This window comes from Maylandia zebra, linkage group LG12 (genome assembly GCF_041146795.1).
Source record: "Maylandia zebra isolate NMK-2024a linkage group LG12, Mzebra_GT3a, whole genome shotgun sequence".
NCBI classification, from domain to species: Eukaryota; Metazoa; Chordata; class Actinopteri; order Cichliformes; family Cichlidae; genus Maylandia; species Maylandia zebra.
The window spans coordinates 30,919,726-30,940,202 of NC_135178.1; the positions used below are offsets into that span (position 1 = coordinate 30,919,726).

At 40.2% G+C, this 20,477-nt stretch overlaps 1 protein-coding gene across 2 annotated transcripts; it reads right to left on the minus strand.

Annotated features, from left to right (window-relative positions):
• Positions 1–2,563: 2,563 nt before the first annotated feature.
• scarb2a (scavenger receptor class B, member 2a) lies at positions 2,564–19,065 on the minus strand. 2 transcript variants are annotated; one of them, XM_004575638.5, is made up of 13 exons: positions 18,545–19,065; positions 14,198–14,355; positions 13,876–14,023; positions 13,431–13,625; positions 12,815–12,906; positions 11,885–12,004; positions 11,353–11,531; positions 9,756–9,874; positions 8,751–8,824; positions 8,557–8,608; positions 8,314–8,466; positions 7,225–7,272; positions 2,564–6,904 (listed from the first exon to the last, which is right to left on the minus strand). In XM_004575638.5, the coding sequence occupies exons 1-13, from the start codon at positions 18,665–18,667 to the stop codon at positions 6,773–6,775; spliced, it is 1,593 nt and encodes a 530-aa protein (XP_004575695.1). In that variant the 5' UTR covers positions 18,668–19,065; the 3' UTR covers positions 2,564–6,772. The 2 variants fall into 2 exon arrangements, with proteins under 2 accessions (XP_004575695.1, XP_004575696.1); XM_004575639.5 differs by lacking the exon at positions 7,225–7,272.
• Positions 19,066–20,477: the final 1,412 nt, after the last annotated feature.

Sequence of the window (20,477 nt, forward strand, 5' to 3'; positions counted from 1 at the left end):
GAAGTTCAATGAAAACATGCATGTTTTTGTTATAGCCAATTGTTGGAACTATTTTTACAGGCTATATAGTTCAAAAACAAAACAAGGAAACTTTAAAAGTAATTTGGAATCACAGAAACGTACATAATTTGGAATAAAATCAGAGTACAAGTAAAGAAACTGTGGTTTCTTATATTTTGGGTTGATAAAGAGACAAGAAGTGTAGGTTTTACACTCAGTTGCTTTATGTATTTGGAGCTAAACAACGGCATCACTTAATCAGGAGTCCAGAGGATAATCTCAACTCTACTGAAGGTCAGTCAAGTCTTAAAAATGTAAATAATTAACATTTAATTTACCCGCTGAAAGAGAAAATGCGCTGACCCTGCGGACCCTGAAATGATCCCCTTGAAGGCAGAAATATATGATGTAAATTCTCAGAAGAGCTCAGGGAGAGGGAGCCGCCCCGAGGCCGTCAACACAAGGCTGCTGTGTGTACACATGCCATGTCCTCGCGGATTTGTAGATTTGTCTGTGATACAGGTTGACATGAAGGATAAACATGTAACAATATTTCTTTAATGAGTGCTGCTGCATTTAATTCGAAGTTACGCTAAACAGAAAAGTAGAAAGCTCCAAGTTGGAGATTTTCAAAAGATTTTTAGAAGATTAAAAGTTTAAAACATCATTTTAAGAGGAAACAGGTTGTGTGATCGTTTTTGCAGCTGGGATTTAGTTTATTGCTGCAGTTTATGATCAAGTTTTGTTTGGAAAAAAACACAGGTCCAGTTAAACTGAAATTAATCTTCCCTTTTCTTCCTTTTAGGTCAACACATTTATGATTTTTGCATGCTTTTGTGGACTCTCCAGGGCATGTAAATATTTGGAATTTAATGGTGATTCAGACCAAACATTAGCAATAATTTAAAAAGCATTATTTGCAGGTAAATTTTTAAAAGAAAATGTTTTGGGAACACATTAGCTAGTTTTAGGGGGAAAAGGTGTTGTCAATAATTGTTCATTGTATTTAACTTTTTGTAAAGAATTGAAACATTGTTACCACCTATATGTTCAAAATCTTTACTCATATTCTAGCATATGTGTGTTATGTGTGGAAGCTGGTCCTCTGGAAATGGTTGTAAATGTCAGTCTGTGAGGACGTTTAATTGACTTCTTGCTTTTGATCTATGCTTATAGATATTACAGTTGTCTTTATTTAGCAAGGCTACATTTGTTTCAAGCTTGTGGTCGCCTAGTTGAAGAAAATGGTGTGAGGTTATGATGAATGTGTTCTTTTCTCCGAATTTTGACTGCAGTCGTTGTCCATGGTGCTGATCAAAAGCTGGAAGGCTGCTGTTGATATTAAAGATTATTGGTGTATGCTATTATTTTTGCAGCACTCTGTGTTGTGTGTGTGTTTGTGTATGTGTTTACAAGTAAGACAGTACTGGTAAAGGATTCAGGGTTACCTGATCCAGCCCCAACTATAAGCTTTATGAATAGAAAAAGTTCGAAATTCCAATTGATAAACAACCCACAAAAACATGTCTCTGTGTGTGTTTTAGCTTAAAAGTAGTTACTGAGAGCATAAAGTGCTTACTGGCTTATTTGTTATTTAAATAAAACCATTTGCTTGTGAAAAAAGAACAACTGACTAGTTAAGTCATAAGTTATTACAGTTTTTTTGTTTTTGTCTATTATCACAGTAAAACAACATGAAACTCCAACTTTAGGCCACTACTTAAATATTAATAAGGAGACATCTCAAGACTTTAACATGGTTTATTCAGACACGCAACACTAAACTTGTTCTAGAGGTAGGGAAATGTGGAAATTCCTTTTTAAAACAATGATTGAGGGCTAACTCATAACTTCAGTTTTAAGTTCAGTTCAATATTTTCTGTATTAGGATATAAGAAAAGAGAAAAAAACCCTGGTCCTTATTATTTTAATCTGCAATAACTTTAAATGTTTTTGCATGACTGTCTCTCACAACATTATGGTCGAGTTTCGACCTGCTCTTCTTTACAGCGTTGCTTCAGTTCATTGAAGTTTGAGCATTCATTTATGCACAGCTCTGCTAAAAATCCAGCATTTCAATCAGGTTGAAGTCCGGACTTTGACTGGACCGTTGCAACACTTTGATTTTCTTTTTAAGCCATCCTGTTATAGATTTGCTGATGTGCATGGGATCATTGTCCTGTTGCCTAACCTAGTTTCAGCCAGGCTTTAGCTGTCAGACAGGAGGCCTCAAATTTGCCGCTAAAATCAAAAACACAGATCCATCCTGGCTTGCAGTAGTAGTTCACAACTATGTTTTTGCTAATAAGCACAAGTGGCATGTACATGAGTGCAATCTTTGATTCTGAGAAGCAGCAAAGAGTTTTTGTCACTATTAAATTAACCAATATTCAGGTTTTGTTCTCAGTCTTAAATTCTGATCAATAAATTTGAGAAATTCAATATTTAGGCTTAATTTAAAATCTGAATATTTGAGCCAAATCCAAACTGCATCAACACAAAGATGAGCCTCATAGCTATACTGCTTCATCTTAGACGTTTAAACAAAAGACATAAGACAGTGTAAACTTTACACTTTTATTTTTTTTGGAAATACACTAGAAATGTTTACAAAAGCACTGTAGAAACATCTGTGCAGTGTAAATTATCAAAAACTAAAAATGAATATTACTTTGAAATCATTTTGCACCTAACATGACAAGGGAGATTGTCATTTTCAGCAGCAAAACAAATTAGTATATCTATAAAGGAAGTGTCTGTTAGTGACTTCAGGATATTGAAATGGGGAAAAAAACAAAAACCTGTAACAACAAAAAGGATGGTATGGCACTAGTGCTCATCCCTGAAGGAGGGCTTCATTCATCTAGATATGTTACACAATATCGCCGCTTTACTAGGTCAAGATAATCAGCCTTCCAGTAAAAATCACTCATTTGACAGAAATAATTCATTATTCCACAAGCACAAGTTCTCATACTCATCAAACACAAACACCCAAAACTTAAACCACGCCCAACATCGTTACAGACTCTTTGTTCCCAGTATGGCATACTGGGCCATCTTTTATACCTAAGTGTTTTTCAGTGTGGGGAAGGGAAAAAAAAAAAAGAAAAAAAAGAAAAAAAAAAGGCTAAATACAAAATGAATTACTATATTACAATACTAATAAAAAAAAAGAAAAGGAAAACAACATAAATATTGAAATATTCTGTGGCCACTTGCAAACATCCAGTTTATTTTACACAGCTTTGTATTGCTTTGTCTTATAATACTGAGATTTTTTTTTTTCTCTGCCCACAAAGAGCATTGATCACTTTTGTTTGTATCGCACTGGGTGAAAATAAAACTAATACCATTAAACATGAAAAATTTCCTTTTTTCCCCCCTCTCTTTACTCTTGCCTTGATGTAAAAGGCACATACACTCATTCAAGCTCCTGCAACAATGCTCAGATACTTTCACAAAAGCACATGTTTAAGGAAGGAGGGGAGGAAAAAAAAAAAAAAAAAAAAAAAAAAAAAGAAAAAAAAGTAGGTTTTGTAACATTATCGCGGAGAGTAAACACAGTGCCGGGGCAGATCTATAGGGGTTATCTTTGGTCAAGTTGGAATGAGCCAATGGGCTTAAAGGACCGGACTCAAAGGTCAGTATAGTACAGTGGAATGAGAGTGATGGGTCAAACACACAAACGCGATCCTCTGGATTAAGGTCTTTCAGGTTCAAGTCGATACATTTTTAAAAAGCTGAACAACGATGAACCGCGAGTTTGCACAGGGTGGAGGTCGCATGCGTGTGGACTTTTTTTTCCTTCTTAAAGGCCTTGAGTGAATTGATTTCACTTCAGAATGAGACTTCAACACTGTTGGAAATATTTGCTTTTGTGAACTGATACCACTATCTGTCCATTGAGTCTATAGCGAGAAAGATGGTTAGTCTGACTCGGTGCCGAAACTGAAAATAAAGGGAAAAAGCTGGCATGCGAAGGATCCTGACATTTGCCGAATTATTTTAATTTTTTAAATTACTTTTGCAAGGTAAATCTTGGATACCACAAATTAAAGCTGGATACAGGTGTTTTATATACTAAATCAGCCCATCAGCATTGTAAGTAGTTACCTTGGACAACTTTTCTGGAGACTTAGAAGGCTACAGCTACTCAGAAAGCATGACCAAGAAAGATTACACAACTAAATAGCAACAAGCATGGATTATAACTAATGTGGCTTTTCTTCATTGGACAGCGCAGAAAGGACCAACTGAGGGCTTAAGTGCTCTTAAGAGTAGATATTCAGTCTGTGTTATCTAAATAATGACCAAAATGGATCACCGTCTTAGAAATGCTGAATTGGTTTTGTTACTGCTGGAAAAGCAAGACAAGCTTTTTTCTGTTTCCTAGCTTCAAGCTAAGTTATGCTAACTGGCAGCAGGCCATAGTCTGAAAGGACAGAGTGGCATTTAAATGTTCACCAGAAAGCAAATGTGTGTCTTTTCCAAACTTGCATTAAAGGACTCTCGACCACAGTGTTATTAAACCCAAACTCCGACTCCGGCCCCCTTCCAGGTGACAATGAAGTGGCTCGGCCCTTTTGAGAACCTCCAGCGAACTGTCTGCTAATAAAACCCTCAAAGATACATGTGATATGGTCATATCACCTGCCAATAGATGAAAGAGAGGTTACAAAATATCTGTACTCATAACTGTAACTGCTCTAATTCCAATAAATGGCAGCAAACTGTGCTCAGGTGTCAGAGGGTCGGTTAAAAAAAAAAAAAAAAAAAAAAAAGCCCCTGTGGTTCAACCCGAAATTTCATGTGAGCACATGTGGACCCCACATTCAGATACATTTTCATAGGTTATGGCATTTTTAGCAGCAATAACAAATACAAAAGTATATCAAAAAAAGAAGACACTCCTTGTGCTGAACACAAGTAACACAGAGGCATGGATGTCCGCTGTTCATTTACAACAACATCCATCAAAAATAATACTAGCCAGGACAAACTGTTGAAATGTTCTTAACATATGGACCACTTTGCATTGTCAGGACAAAACATGACAAAAAACACAAACAAAAAGACAAGAAGTGAAAATATACAGGGCACAATTTCCAGGCAAAGTGCAGGGAACTTTTCCACGCAGACAGTATTATGGCCTTAAATTCACTTCCCCACTGGCTTCCATCGCCTGTGGGCTGGAAGGCGTGCCTGACGTGAAACGTGAAATGTAAGACAGACAGTGATTCGAGCGCTGCGTGCCGAGTTTGCCTTCCGTGTCTATAACTCCTTGGCAAACTGAATGAACAGCGAGTGGTCACGGCACACGACAGTGTCTTTGACAGATCAGCTGTAAATACATTTACATAACAGGACCAAAGGGGAAAAAAATACAACCCTCCCCCTCCCAAAAAAACCCCCAAAACGGTAGGCTTGTGTGAGGACTGGTTTTAGCAATCCAAATTGTGCTTTCTCTAATATGTAACAGTGTAGACGTGCAGGAGCGCGAACACCAGAGCAAGATTAGTGTCTTTCAGCACACCGAGAAGGACTGCTTGCTGGATTTGGTCAGAGGTATTTCATCAGTTCCCCTTTACATATGTACAAGATTTTTCCAGCTTATTTGAACGATGCACGAAAATAAAGAACACGCTGAACCATTGTAAGGCAGAAAACTGGTTCAAGACTCCCTCGTAAGTTCTGTGGGTGTTCATTTTTTCTTCCTTTTTGTTTTGAAGTGTTCAGTGATGCTCAGTGCCATTTGTCCTATCGGTTTTACAGCTAACGAGTGAAGGTCTCAACCGAGGACTCGGATATAGCTGACGTCTGAATAATTCCATTTTTAAACCAGTGTTTTTTTCTTCTGGGAAAGACAAATAAAAATGAGTCAAGGAGGAAGCAATTACAAAAAAAAAAAAACCATTTCTGGTGTTTCACTTTATCACGCTTATGTTAGGGGGAAAAAAAATATTTGCACGTTGTCCATGAAAACAGGACACTGAAGTGTAAGATAAGGTCCACACACACGTTCACTGACTGATACTAGAAGTCCTGTGTGTGTGTGTGTGTTCGTATGTCTCTGTACTATTCCATTATCTTAGGAAAAAAGGCAAATGGTTTGGCTCAGTCTGTTCCACGTATAAAAGAAAATACCAGGCTAGGAAAACCGTCAAGTCTTCTGAGCTCAGACTTTACTCTGCAGGGATTTTCTAATCTGTTGGCTTAAAGTTTTCTCCTCGGACAACACTGACTGACAGGATAGAGAAGGAATGCGACAGTAGCAACACCCCCACTGTTGTTCGCGTGTATGCAAAATGCTCTGCGTGTCCTGTTAACCGTTAAATTTTTGCTCAGAAGGTCATGCATCAGAGTGCTAGAGTGACACCTATGTATGCTACCATGTTCCCTCAGAAGAATTACAGGAAATAAAGAAAGCCGCGTCCTGGCTGAGCCCACCCGGCCAGTCCCTTTATCTTTTAGGGCCAACCAGGACAGAAATGAGGATTAGAGTGCAGGGTTGTTGGTTGTGCTGCAGCAGGCATAGAGGGCCATGCTCAGCAGGTAGAGTGGAGGAGGACAGACAGTCTTAAGAAGGCTCAGTGAGAGGAGCAATGTCTTTGTTGACTAAACAATTACTGGGGTTTGTGTCCAACTGCTTTCCCCAACCCCCAAAGTGAAGTGAAAATGAGCCCACTGTTTATGCAACCCCCCCGCCCGCCCGTTATAACGTGAAACCCTCGTTCTGCTTCCTCAGCCCCCTTCCTGAGGGGATCCTCGATCAACACTTCTGTGCCTCCACTGGAGACATGGCAATGTAGGAACCGTTCTTCATTGGCTGGCTGGCTGGCGTCTCTGACGATTCGTCTGTTTTGTCGCTGACCGGAGTGTAGGCCGTGTCATCTTTCGCCGTCTGCGCGTGGAGAATCGAGGATAGACGTCGTCAGTACAAACAACAGAAGTGGCAAAAAGTCTGCTCATTAACATTAAAGATATGAATAAATGCTCTGAAATGTTTACACTACAATGCAAATGTGCACCAGTAGTACAAAAACAAAGCCACCACAGAAACATTAACTTAAATTAGGGATAATAATAATAATAATAATGACAATGACAACTACTGTGAGGTGAGAAAATGTCCCATAATGATAATTAAAATGATAACAATGAGAGATGGTGGATAACAAATTAAAAAGGAGAACAGAAAACAAGGCAAAACTGAAGACTTACAGCAAAAGAATGAAAAGCTTCAGCAAAATCAATACGTTTTACTTCATTCTAAAACAGAAAAGGAAAAAAGGGGGGTTACAGAAAATTAAAATTAGAACATGGTTAATACAACATTTCTTCACATTGCAATTAAGCATCAACATCCTCTTTGTGCCGACATATAAACTTGGATGCACATGCGCATGTTCAGGAACAGCTCTTGGAAATATTTGCTTTTGTAGATGAGACAGTGCTCGGCTTAGCACAGGGGTGCACAGCTGGCCTGGCTCCATCTCCAAATCTCTCAGATCATTTATATTGTGTAATCAAAAGCCAGAGAAGTAGGTGCCTGCAGGTAAATTTCTGCTTCTATTTTTTTCTGCTAAGCTAGGCAAGCTGTCCTCATGATTAAGTTTCATATGTGGCCACGCAGAGACGCACACAGTGGTATCAATCTCATTTAAGAGATTAGCAACAGAAGCAAATAGTTCTTCAAGCTATTCCTGTAACATGTAGCAGGCCTCCTTCTGCACACAGAATAGCAAACTGTAATAATCTGAGAGCTGGGGCTTCAAACTAGCAGTCCTGCACTGTTAGAGATAACAGGGGGAACATGTGTTGTACATCATCTCTAGGCTACTATCGTTCAATGAACTGGAGCTACTACGCTACATTCATGTCTGGTCTGACTGAAAGGAAATGTTGGACAACTTTTGCTTCCTGAATTCAAACATGCATCAGCTGTTAGGGAACGTTCAACAAGGGAAAAAAAAAAAAAAATCCCAACCCGCATCACGTGATCCATTCGTATTGTGGAAAACTGCTCATGCTGACTTTGCTGCACAGATATCATGCAATGTGTTAGTTAACATGCACGCAGCTGTGGGTTAAACTTGCAGCTCCTCAGGGTCAATGGTAGAGGAAGTTGTCCATGCAGGAACTGAATGATCAAAACTTTTAAGACTAGTGTTTACTGCAACTTATGACTAACGTCTAACTACCAGACTTAGTTATACTGTGAGATAATGTCAGTGGGCAGCAAACACACCTCAAAACAGAGTAACTATCATTACTGCAGATTAGTTCACGGCAGAATGTGGCAGTCCCTACCTTCTTCTGGCGGTTTCGGCAGAACAAGACGAGAAACACGAGCAGCAGGATGATGCCCAAGCCCACGATGAGGACGGGGAAGTTGGACACAAGAGTCACGATGAGGAGCAGTGACCTCATCTGGGCTGCTGACTCATCGTCAATAGTCGCCGTCTAGAGTTGTGAAAGATGACAGTACTGACTAAGCAGTTCACTCACGGTTAGTCAAACACGTTAAGCTGTGCTAAAAGATTAGATCCTCACCTCATTGACGAACATGATGGGGAAAATGGTCTCGGTGATGTTCTTCGTTTTGCTGCGGGGCAGAAAGACAAGCACGGCGAGGTCAGGGGGAGACATCTGGCTCAACATGTGGCTTCAACATGTGGCTGAAATGGTGTCACAGTGCATGTGGCAACAGTAAACAGTGGATCAGAGTTCAACAAAGCCTGACTTACGGAAAGCCTTGGACTCTCTTCAGAATGATGTTGAGCTGAGCTCTCTTACAGGCACGAATGGGAACTCCTGCCGTCTACGAAGAGGAGAGCAAAGACAAAAATTGGGGAAGAAGTTTAATTTTCTCTTTTTCTTTTAAGAAAAACTGCAGCAACAAGCATGAAAACCCCCGAAAAACTAAACAACAGAATTTAGAGGCCAAGTTAGACAGTATCAGAGAAATATGTGTTTATAATTCCCAAACTATGAGATACTTTAGCTATTGTTTGAAAACTTTCTTTTCCTTGTTTGGATTACTGTACGCATGATATCACATAGATATTCTTCTCCCCCCATCGTCAGAAGAATGCGATCGCTGTCGTCTTTCCATCTTTGTGTATTATTTGAATCTTTATTTAACCAGGAAGTGAAACTCTTAGCCACCAAGTCACAATGCTACCGCAAGTATGTGCTCTGAGCATTTCTCAGCAGAAACAAGGAGGGTGGTGGGACCATTCTGATGCAAAAGTAGATCACAAAAAAAAAAAAAAAAAAAAGCTAAATCTGTTATTTTAACATCACGTGCAATTTGAAAAGTGACTTGTGCAAACACTCAAGTAAAAGACTTAATTTAACTCACTCAATGTTAAAGTGATGCCCTGTTTATGTGGTAGGGATGATCAGTACAATAGCAATAACAATTCAGACTATAATAATAATAATAATAATAATAATAATAATAATAATAATAATATAGCTGAACATTATTATTTTTATTTTTTTTCATAGGAGTGAAAAACAAAAAAATAATGTTGCATGCGTGTTGAGCACTGATCAGTAAAAATACTTACAATGAGCCGGACACAAAATAAAATGAAGTCCGAACAAAAACAAATAGAGGGATTAACCCCCCCCTCAAAAAAAAAAAAAAAAAACATTTATAAAGCAACCACTCTAATTTGGAAGGACAGATCGAAGTCCATTACACACCCATTAGTCATGATAACAGCACTGAGTGTTCAACATACCGGCTGCAGATCAAGATACGTCTCGTGCTCCTCCTTGTTGGGGTTAAGGCCATCAATGGCGTTGATGTAAGCGGGGTCAGCCTGATAAAAGTGTGGGAAGGACACCACGATGGGAGCGCCTTGAGGGAAACAAATCAGAGTCATATTTCTATCTAAAGATTAAAACAGCAAGGGTCAAGGAAAAAACGATAAAAGTAGTAACTTAAGATAACAGCCAGTGCTTTGTGTGACGGAAACATGCACTCGTGACTAAACGATATAATAGAAATGATAGCTAATGAATGTGTGTTTTAGGTTTTGAGCGTTGGTAATGATTAGCTGAGAACGCTGCTTTTCTTTAAAAACAAGAAAACTAATGTGATCAGTCGTTTAGCAAAGAAGACGTTACTCCTTAAAATGACGCATTAGCAAAACAGAAACACGAAGATGCTCTGTCATAGGAGTAAAGTATAAATAGTAGTTTTCATTTAGTCAATCAAAACGAAACTTTGATTTTTTTTCCCCTTTTTTCTTTAAAACATATTTAGATTTTAGAAAGTGTTGAGCACTAAATATTTCTCCACATCAGATCAAAAAAAAACATTTAGATGTGGTTTGAAATGCAACATCCTCATCTTTTCGTCTTTGTCTGGACCCTCTGGCAGACAAAGTGTCGGTACAAGAAATGCTGGAAGAAAAGTCACGTTGGAAAGCCGAGTCTCCAATTATGGAGATGGGTCGGTGAAGTCTGCATGCACAAATCTTGAACACTTGCAGCATGGACAGTCTGTGCTAAAGATTTGATTTGAGAATTTAATCTCATTTGATTGTAGCCTAAACAAATTTCCTTTAATTATATTAATTCAACCTTTGAAAGCTGCTGTTTCTAAAAAAAAAAGAAAAAAAGAAAAAAGAAAAAAGGTGGGTGCAGGTTGTAACTGTCACATCACTGCTACAGTGAATAATGTTTTTTTTCTTGTGGTTACAGCACTCAGACAGTTTCAGGATGACACCACTTTGCATATCACAGCAGGCCTTGATGTTGATTTGCTGAAATGTCACACCACAACAGAGTTTCCTTTACATTTGAATTGCAGGAAGTGATGCCAACAGCCAATTGTGTTCGATTACGGCTGAGTTTAATCAGCAGCAGCCTAATATAAAACCATAAAACATTTCCTATTTAAGACTCTTACAGTGTGGATTTTTTCACTCAAATGTAATAAAACTATAAAAGTAATTAATCAAATGAACAAACAGGAAAGTTTAGAGGTTACGGTATAGCATCTTTCCTTAAAGCCCAGTTAAGATCATGTTATCAGAACAACTGTACTTCCCTTAATAACCACCATAAAATAGTTCAATATTTTAACTGTGCCGACTGCAATCTCAGTCGGCACAGTTAATTATTGAACCACTGAGTAAAATCTGGCCTGCTCAAACAGTGGGAATGTCAGATAGCAGCCAGGGCACAGGGTTGCTGAGTGGAAGGACCTTTTTTTTGAGGGGTGGGGGAAATGAGGAGAAAAACAAAAATGTGTCATGGGGCCAGTGTGTGGGGGAATTGGGTAATTGGGGCAAGGGAGAGGCTGACGGTGGGATGGCTCGGTGCTCCTACCTTCTCGACAAACGCTGACTTTAAGCACTCCGGTGCCGAGACAGTCACCAGCTGGCACACAGAAGCCCGCGTTGGCGGGGTTGTTTTTGGGGCTCATGAGGACGTCATTAGGGGGTGCAAAGCGGTACGCTTGAATCCCTTTCACCTCCACGTCTTCCACATAGGCTAAATGAATAGACCTGAGGAGAGAAAGAAAGCACTCATCACTTAAGGACTTCAGGATGGGTTTAATAAAGACCTCAAGTGCCATTCAAGAAGGAAATAGTTCTCTTTAGATTTATAAATCTTCTAAACAGAATAAAGAATGACAACGCTCATTTCCTGTTCAATCTTGGCATGTCTGGGCCTAACTCTTTCCAACTGAGTTTCTACTGGATGCCTTCTCAGAAGTTGCCCTTATCAGTGTGTTTGTAAGCACACACTGTGCGACTCAGTTGGCATTTCCTTTCATTAACCTCGGTTGAAGTTCTTGTCCTCACCCCACCGGGTGCTTTGCCTGTAAACAAATTTAAAGCCACATAAGGATGCACACCTGCAGAGATCAGCAGCGAAGATGTAGAGCAACTCGTTCCTGTTTATCAGCGGGTGGAAAACTGCGCCATCGGTGCCGTTGATCATGTTGCTCTGATTGGATGACCACCACGACATTTCCCTGTTGATCAAGAAGAACCAGATATTAATTTGTACAAAAAAAACCAAACAAACAAGTATTAGTACTGCTCTAGTTTGCAATTCCACAAAAAAGCAAATATTAAAAGAAATTATACTCATTTAACCCCCCACCCCCACCCCACCCCCCAATTCTCCCTCAGAATTATTTTGCAACTCGTTCTCAGCCTTCACCTTCTACAACAATACAATCTTCCTGAAAGCTGAAATAAACAGGGGAAACCCATAAATATTTCACATCTCTCACAGCTGAGAGACATTATGTTTTTGGCATTTGGCCTTACTCACATTTCCGGTATTATACGACAAGTGAATAGAAAGCAGGGAATTATCAAGGTCTCTCAAGCTGAAAAATCAAACTGCTGACTGCGATTACACCCATACCGCCACTGTGCTACAGAGTCACTACAACAGCAGCCATTTTGTACGAACAAGGAATTTCAGTATAGTTTGACCGTTTTTGTGTCAGAAACCGAGTATTTCTGTATTGCTTCATCAAAGTGAGTACTTTTTTCAGCACACACAGTACTCTAAACACACATTCAAAGTGCAAGGTTGATGTACATATCCAAATATCCATTTTGCAACCCCTCTCCCCCTAAAGCCAGGGAGCAAAGACTTTCCCCTCTGGACTTTCGGATGAACATTGCATAACGTAGTAAATGCTATTAAGGTGCGTGGAAGGAAGAGGAAGCCATTTGCCGGCTAGAAAGTGTTTCCTACCATTCAAGAAACAATGAAAATAAAAGAGTTTATATAAAGACAATTGAAAGTGGCCTGTATGAGTTTTTACCTCAGGCCGTTCCACGTGTCGATCTTCCCATAATCCAAGTAATTCTGCTCACCGGTGTGGAACACAAACTCTCCTTCATGGGTGCCGTTTTTCTGTTGAACAGACAATAAAACTGCTGTCAGCTGCTGTGATAGAAAACTGTGCGGGATGGTAAACAGATATTCTGCTGCTATAAGAACATCAGCAAAAAAATGTGATTCAGCTTTTGTATTTGTCAGCGCAACCACAAGTAACCAAGTGAAGATTAAACTTCAGTTTAAATCAATATTTTGAACAACAAACTGATCAGAAATCAGTTCAAACACAAAAAGGCCAAATACATAAATTTTCTGTTACCAAAAAAAACAAACAAACAGACTAACAAATTAGTAATTGTCTTTAAGTCACTCTAAATGCTACACTCAGGATCACGTGGTTGTGGCGTCGCTAAGATGCGAACAATACTCTATAAACAGGAAATAAAAATGTCATCCATCAGCATGTGAGCATTCAGAATTTTCTTACATGACATTACCACAGACTTCCTCTTGTGTGACTAACCCCTAAGAACAAGAGAAACAAAAAAAATCTCTGGAAACAACAAAGTGAGTAAAACTTAAATGGCAGCTGAGCTTACCTTCCACATTAGCCCAAAATATTCATCTACTTCAGGCTTCATGGAGTGGACTTTTGTGAGAAGAGGGTCTTTAAAGCCCCACAGAACCTCGTGCACAGTGCGGGTCATGAACAGTTCAATACCCAGGCTGTTTATGTACATGGAAACAATAGTTCGCAAGAAGAAGGAGTAGGAGTTCAGCTCGTTCATTATTGCCTAAGGAAGACGGACAAAGAGAACAATGCTACCATCAGAAGGCTGGAGGCAAAAGGTGAGAGTGCTCCCATCACACACAGTGGAAAAGATCACTGAGTCATTAGTTGCATCTTCCTTGGCCTGCTGCCTTCTGTTTATCCGTTCAAAAAAATGAAAATGCTACAATGAAAATTTTGGGAACATGCGTTTGGATGTCATCCAAAATCTATATGACCTTTCTGCTTCTAGTCATAGAAATCCATTCGCTCACCACAAACGGGATGTTGACAGTCCTGACGATGTCAACCTGTGGGTCTCCGACGGACTTCTCAGGCACAAAGACAAAAGTCTTTGGGTTCAAGGCGTAAACCTTGGTGCCATTTTCCAGGAAGGTTACATTTTCCCGTGGCCTGTACTCCCTGGTGTGGACAGGACATTTGTCAGTTATTCCAAGTTTCTTTTGTTTTGATTTCACACATCAAAATAACTTCAGATGAGTTTCCTTAAACAGGGCTTTTGCAAACATGGCTAAAATATTTCACTTTTCCAACATTACATATTACAGACGCATTTAAATTTCTTCACAAACTAACCTGTAAGTATAAGGTCCGATCTGTTTAACAGATGCCTTCCCACCTGCCATGAACACCTCTGGATTGGTGACGTTGAAGAAGTAATACTCCATATAAACAGGTGGAGGTGGATTCTTCCATGACTCGAACACTTGGCTCTTCTCTGTTAAAGTAATTTCCTATCAACAAAAGAAAAGAAAAAAAACATTCAAAAAACAGGAATAATATCTCCCAAAGCATGAAGTGATGAGAATGTTGCTGCGCTGCATTTGATATTAGGAGTGCTTTCTTTTTCTAGTCTCAAAGAGGGCCATCTGAAAGAACACACGGCACCTTTCAGCAAGGAGCTGGTGACGGGCCAACACCTCAAAACCCAGAGGGAAGCAGAGGAAAGTCCTTCACAGCTGAAAAACCATCAGCACAGCCAGCCAGTCTTAGCAAAAACTGAGCACAGTCTTCCAACTTCAGCAAGCCTAGGCAAGAATCTGACAGTGGGTTTTCAGTCCGCCCACGGTACTCGCATATTGGAATGAGAAAACATTGCACTTAGTGGCGTTAGCCATCATACTGGATGCAGGATGTCAGGTAAGATTTGTAGCCAAAATACAGAAAAACAAAATGACCACAAAAATGCTGAAAACAGCTTCAGACATTTCCCAGATTCTTTGGCTAAACTCCTATGGGAAAAAACCTAAACAAAAATGAAGGGCTCTAGTACATAAACCGTCTGTAAGATTAACCTGGACACCACATGGCTGAACATGAGGAACGGTAACAATTAACTTGAACTGCCAGCTGTAAAAAGAAAATTAAAGACCTTCAAGTATGTTGACCGTTCGTTGACCAGAAAAAACAAGAAAACACTTTTTTTCCCCTCCCATTCCTGCCAGTTTTCTAAACTTAGTGTGGAGAAACGACCCTCTTCCGTCTGTGTCTTTCATTCCTCAAATGATTTGTCGGCTGAGCGGTGCTCTTTAGAGATCCTATACATAGTCCTCTATGGCTTCTCACGGGCACTTACTGTTGTGAAACTATAGCTTAAGGTGTGGCTGCACTTCCTGTTTGGGTTAACATCTTGTTTTACTTAAAGCTATTGTTTTCCGAGCTTTGTTACATCAGTTCCTCTTTTCCTGCTTAAAAAAACCACATATCAGATTATCACAGGGGTCAGCTAAAATATCTACTTTGATCAAGTTAGACAACTGATTAAAGAGGGGAACATAAGATTAAAGCAAACTACAACTGAGTGAAAAAGACAAATTTAGCTGATTTAGTGTTGATGAGATTAAAGATTTTACCCTTTTTGTCTTCTGTTCATACCTGACTACAATCAGCAATTAGTTTCTTTGCCGATTAGTATTTATTCTGTGAAAAATAGTGCAATGTAAATTATTCAGAGACCGAAATTGTGAATAATTACTTTCAGCCTGACATCCCAGGCAGATGACTATCCAGTATGTGGAAGAACAGAACTTGAGGTACTTAAGAAGTGAGACTCTCTTGAGTTTTGAAGATCCTGTTTCTTAATTAAGAGCTCGAATAACACTGCATGAAGTGAGAAAGAGTGCTACCATCATAAGATGTGTCCACGCGCTAAACAACAAGCAAAAATGACCCAATTTGTTCCCTTTTAAAAGAAAGCGTCTCACTTTCGAAACAGGTTTGAGTCAACGTCTGGCTTTTTCTGTGTGACAGCCCGCATGGCTCCCTGTGTTTGCCAAACCTTGAACAAAGGTCTTTGGAAAGTCCTTCATGAAAGTTGTATTAACATAATTTATCTCCAGAAAAACCTTGAAATAAAAAAAAAAAAAAAAAGATAGCCAAGGGACAAAGCAGGGAGGTTTTTCAGTGCACACAGACACACTGCGGTGGAATTTGCTAGTGGAAAAATTGAAATGAACTGGACCTTTGCCAAGCAACTTCAGGTACAACTAAGGTGTGGCGTCACAAGCTCCTGCTTTGATCAGCAAAAGAAGAAAAACAAACATTGTAGGCATTGTGAAAATAAAAGCTTTTGTAAATTTCTCTTTGTGCTTCCACAATGTTGAAGCTTTAACATTTAAACTGTGCCACATTTTGAGTTTTACCAACACGACCTTGGTCTTGGAGGCTTTTATGCTACAGTGAAAACACAGCTGAGGAGTGGCGTGAGTGGGTGTTCTCTTCTTTTCAGTTTCGTCATCTGAGCTCAACGACTTGGGCTAGGCCAAGCCCGGAACAACAGCAAGGAATTAGGAGAGGTTGCTCCTAAACAAAAATCATACCCCTGGGGGCAAGACGTCTGTCAAATTCCTCACATGGCTTTTATGACTCTTCCTCCACATCCGGCTTAACTCAAGAGTTTGTGCCTGGAGGTAACGCAGACTTGCCCCAAACACATCGGCTGCTTCTTATTACAAAGAGACGAATTTAAAGTCAGATTAGATAGATTTGTTTGGAGTTGGTTCAACGCGTACAAGACAGCCTAACTCAACGGGAAGACTGTGGTGAAAGAGGATTAGCTATGCTGTCATTTCATGTAATCGCCAGCCACATCAGAATTAGGTCCCCTGTTGATGAACTTTGACTAACTCTCTTAATTTGGGTCCCCTGGGATGGTGCCGTGACTGCGAATGAGAGAAAAAAAATGCGACCCCGACCTAAATTTAACCCCAGGAAGGGGAAACCATGTCAGTGAGGCAGCTGTTATTGAGCCACCAACTTGAAACAAATAGAATGTTAAACCTTTCTGCTGAGCTGATTTTAGCCTTTTCCTCCTTAACATGAAGATGCAATTTTTTTTGAAGCAGGAAAGAAAAGGCAGAAAGGTTTTAAAGTACTGATGAGGATTTGCAGATGGCATTCAACACAATTTGTGTCAGTAAGAGGAATGTGAGGCATTTTAAAGGGCAGAGAGCAGCAGGTTTATCTGAGAGAGGGTGTCAACTGGCAGCACCCCTGCTCCATCACCCCATCCATGTCCTAAACTACAATAAAAAGCAGACATTCATGGTTCAGGCTGACCCACCCCTAATGCCCCACCAGTCCGCAAGCATGCAGACACTTAACTGCAAAAGTGCAATGGTGAAAGCAGGTTTTTGAAGCAAAAGCTGTTTCTGTCTAAATTTGAATCCAAATACAGTAAAACACAAATGTTTAGCCTGAGTTATTTCTCAAGTGAACGTTATTTTGTAAAATCACTACACAAAACTGAAACCCACTAAAATTAAGCATTTATGTTGAGTAATTTTTACCCAGATAAAATTGCACAAGAAAAATTTTGCTCACAGCAAAGACACAAAATAAAGCAGTGCTGCAATTTAAGAAATGTACAGGATTGGACTGCGTGCAGCTGTATTTTAAGGACCTACTTCACCAAAGAGCCAATTATCTTTGGCAAGATGTGAGGATTTATCAATCAAATAGATGCAGATTTGCCTGATTTATACAAGTTGGATGCTTGATTTTCAGAAAGAATGACAAGTTCTACAATATGCAAAGAGAGATATAGATCCACCACTCTCAGTCTCTCCTGCCCGCTCACTCGACTCCCTTCCCCCCATATCCCTCCAGACCTGCAGACCACCCCCCAAAACTAGATTTCTACTACTACTACTACTACTACTACTACTACCACCACTGATGATCCCTCTCAGAAACCTAACACCTGAAAAAGACAGTGCATGGTGCCTGTATGAATAGAAATGTGCCATCAGGTCATTGACTGGTACTGGAAAGGTTATGAAATGATATACTGATGATAGATTATATATTTCTCTCATTTCACCCAAAAATCAGCCGCATCTAATATAAGCAAACTGATGCAAAAAAAAAAAAAAAAAAAAAAAAAAAAAAACTGTTCAAGGTAGCCAACAAATAAGAGGAATCATTATGAAATGAGATAAGGTCATGACAAGCTCACCTCATCATATTCCCCCTCACTGTGAGAGTTACAGGGGATTTCTACCTACAGCGGTCTTTGTGGAAAACGTTAAAACAAACCGAAACACGTTAAATGGCCTGTCTTAATTGAAGCTTGTAAAAAACAAAACCCTCGAAATCACAGAGCATTATAAGGAGACTTAAACAAAGTATAAGCCTCGGATCCTGCGGATTCGTGAAGGTGGGCAGGCTCTGGGTTCATCCCGCATCGCTGGAGGGACAGAATGCAGCAAAAAACAGCCCATAATAACGTGAACAGTTGAATCTATACAATTTACTCGGTCGTGTGACCCTGCATGTGCCATCACAGGTGAGATGCTGTAGGTGCATGATTGGCTACTGCAGACGAAACGCTAACATTTGAACCCCTCGTGTGTGACATATGTGAAGAGTGGCAAATGAACCGAAAACGTAAAGAAATCTTCTTTTTTAAGAGATTCAACTCACCTTTTTTAAGCGGCTGTGGATCATGGTTTGGAAGACTTGAGCCACGACCAGGGCGATTCCCACTATCAGGAGATGAGCGCAGATGAAGCCGGTGGCGTAAATGGCACAGGATCTCCGAGTCATGCTGCCGGGCGTCTTTTGCTGTCCTCTTGGCACACAGGAAAAAAAAGAAACGAAAACTTTTGGACGGTATTCTCCAAAAATCTTCAACTAGAGACGGCGAAGGGGAGGTGTGGGACGGTGTAACCCCAGTCTCCTGAGCAGCAGCTAGGGTTTAAACTTCTCTCTTAACGGCTCCGGCGTGAGCTCCAGTCAGGCAGAGGCGAGGTGGAAATATGTATCAAAAATGTTGGCACTTCTTCATTAAAATACCAGATACTACTAAAATCTGGTACCTAGAAAGAGAGAAAACGGAGCTGCTTGGAGGCGGTGATGAAATGAAACGGCAGCTCTCGGTACACCGGGACACAGAAAAGGAGCTGACCTCCTCCTCCCCTTGCTCTACGTATTAATGTACCCGGTCAGGCGACAGGCGAACAGCGTCGTTTGGGTAGGCTGCAGGGGCGGTGGGCGTGTGCAAAGAGAAAGAAACGGCGGTGATGATGTTTTTCTTACAAGACCGAAGTCACGTAAAAACACAGCAAAACACGTACACACCAAAAACAGTCTATTTTGTCTTTCTTTTTTATGTTTTTATATTTCTCTATATATCGATTTTTTTGTGCGTCTTTGCGCACACTTTGTTTGCTTTTGTTGTAGCCAGATGACCCCAGACAGCTTGTCTTTGAGTTAATGCTTAACAACTGTGATTATATTTTAAGTCACAGTGAAACACGAGCTGGCAGTAGTACACCCAGTGCTACCAGGGTTATGAATGATTTGGCAGCAGCGTGCACATCCACACGCCGCCGGTAGTGTGACACCTGGTGACTTTTTAACAAGCTTACTGGGACCGAGCTGCACCGCACATACTGGCGGTAACCGTTTTTGGGAAAAGTGACGTTGGGAAGGAAACACCTTCAGCTCGCTTCGTGGCACATCACATCAACTGTGCAGACAGCTAGGACCCGTTACTTTTTATACGGAAACCGCTAGCTCGCCTCATCTTACCTCCTTAAATACGAACCGCGTGGACATGAATAATGTCCCATTCAAGCAACCAACGATTGTTGACGCGAGCCCTTTGTCCGACCAGCACACGTTTTCATTGGTTATCGTCCTCCCGGACCACCGTCTCGAGACCACCCCCTCGAGGCGCTGATTGGTCAGACGCTGGTGAGTACGATGTTGAATTCATCGACTGATTTCTGGGCGGGGCTTCTATAAAGGGGGAACCGGACGATGTGACGCTCTCCGCCGGGAGGAAAGTGGATTCTCAGCGGCTTGTGAGGACACGGCTGAGCCCACGCATGATGCTGTGGAGAACAAGAAGAATGTGGAAGATTTATTGCTTGTATTGCACAGTTATCGTGAGGCAAAGTACGATTAAATACCGGCAAAAGTGTAATATTTTAGGTCTTGTATACAAGCAAAAACAGATCGTGTTGAAAAATTTATGTTTTTACTTTATTAACTACACTAAAAGCACGTATGAATGACCTTTATAGAGCACGTACAGGAAAGTACAGCTGTTTTTAAAACAAAACAATGAATAATGTTTGGTTTAGTTACATGCGGATGTGCAAGAGCTGTAAAGCCTTGATTTCACACACACTGGGGCATCTAAATAGATCAGTGTATTTGTGTAGTTGGGAAATTATTTGAGTAGGAGCTTCCTGGATTCATATTGTTTTTTGTCTGAGGTTCTTCTTGTAAGTTATATATCTATATATAGAGACTTGAAAACGAACAATTAAAATGACTGGCATGCAAGCCATTGTCAGTTTTAACTTCCCGAGGAAACACATCAGTTTTGTTTGGTATTTTTTGTTTG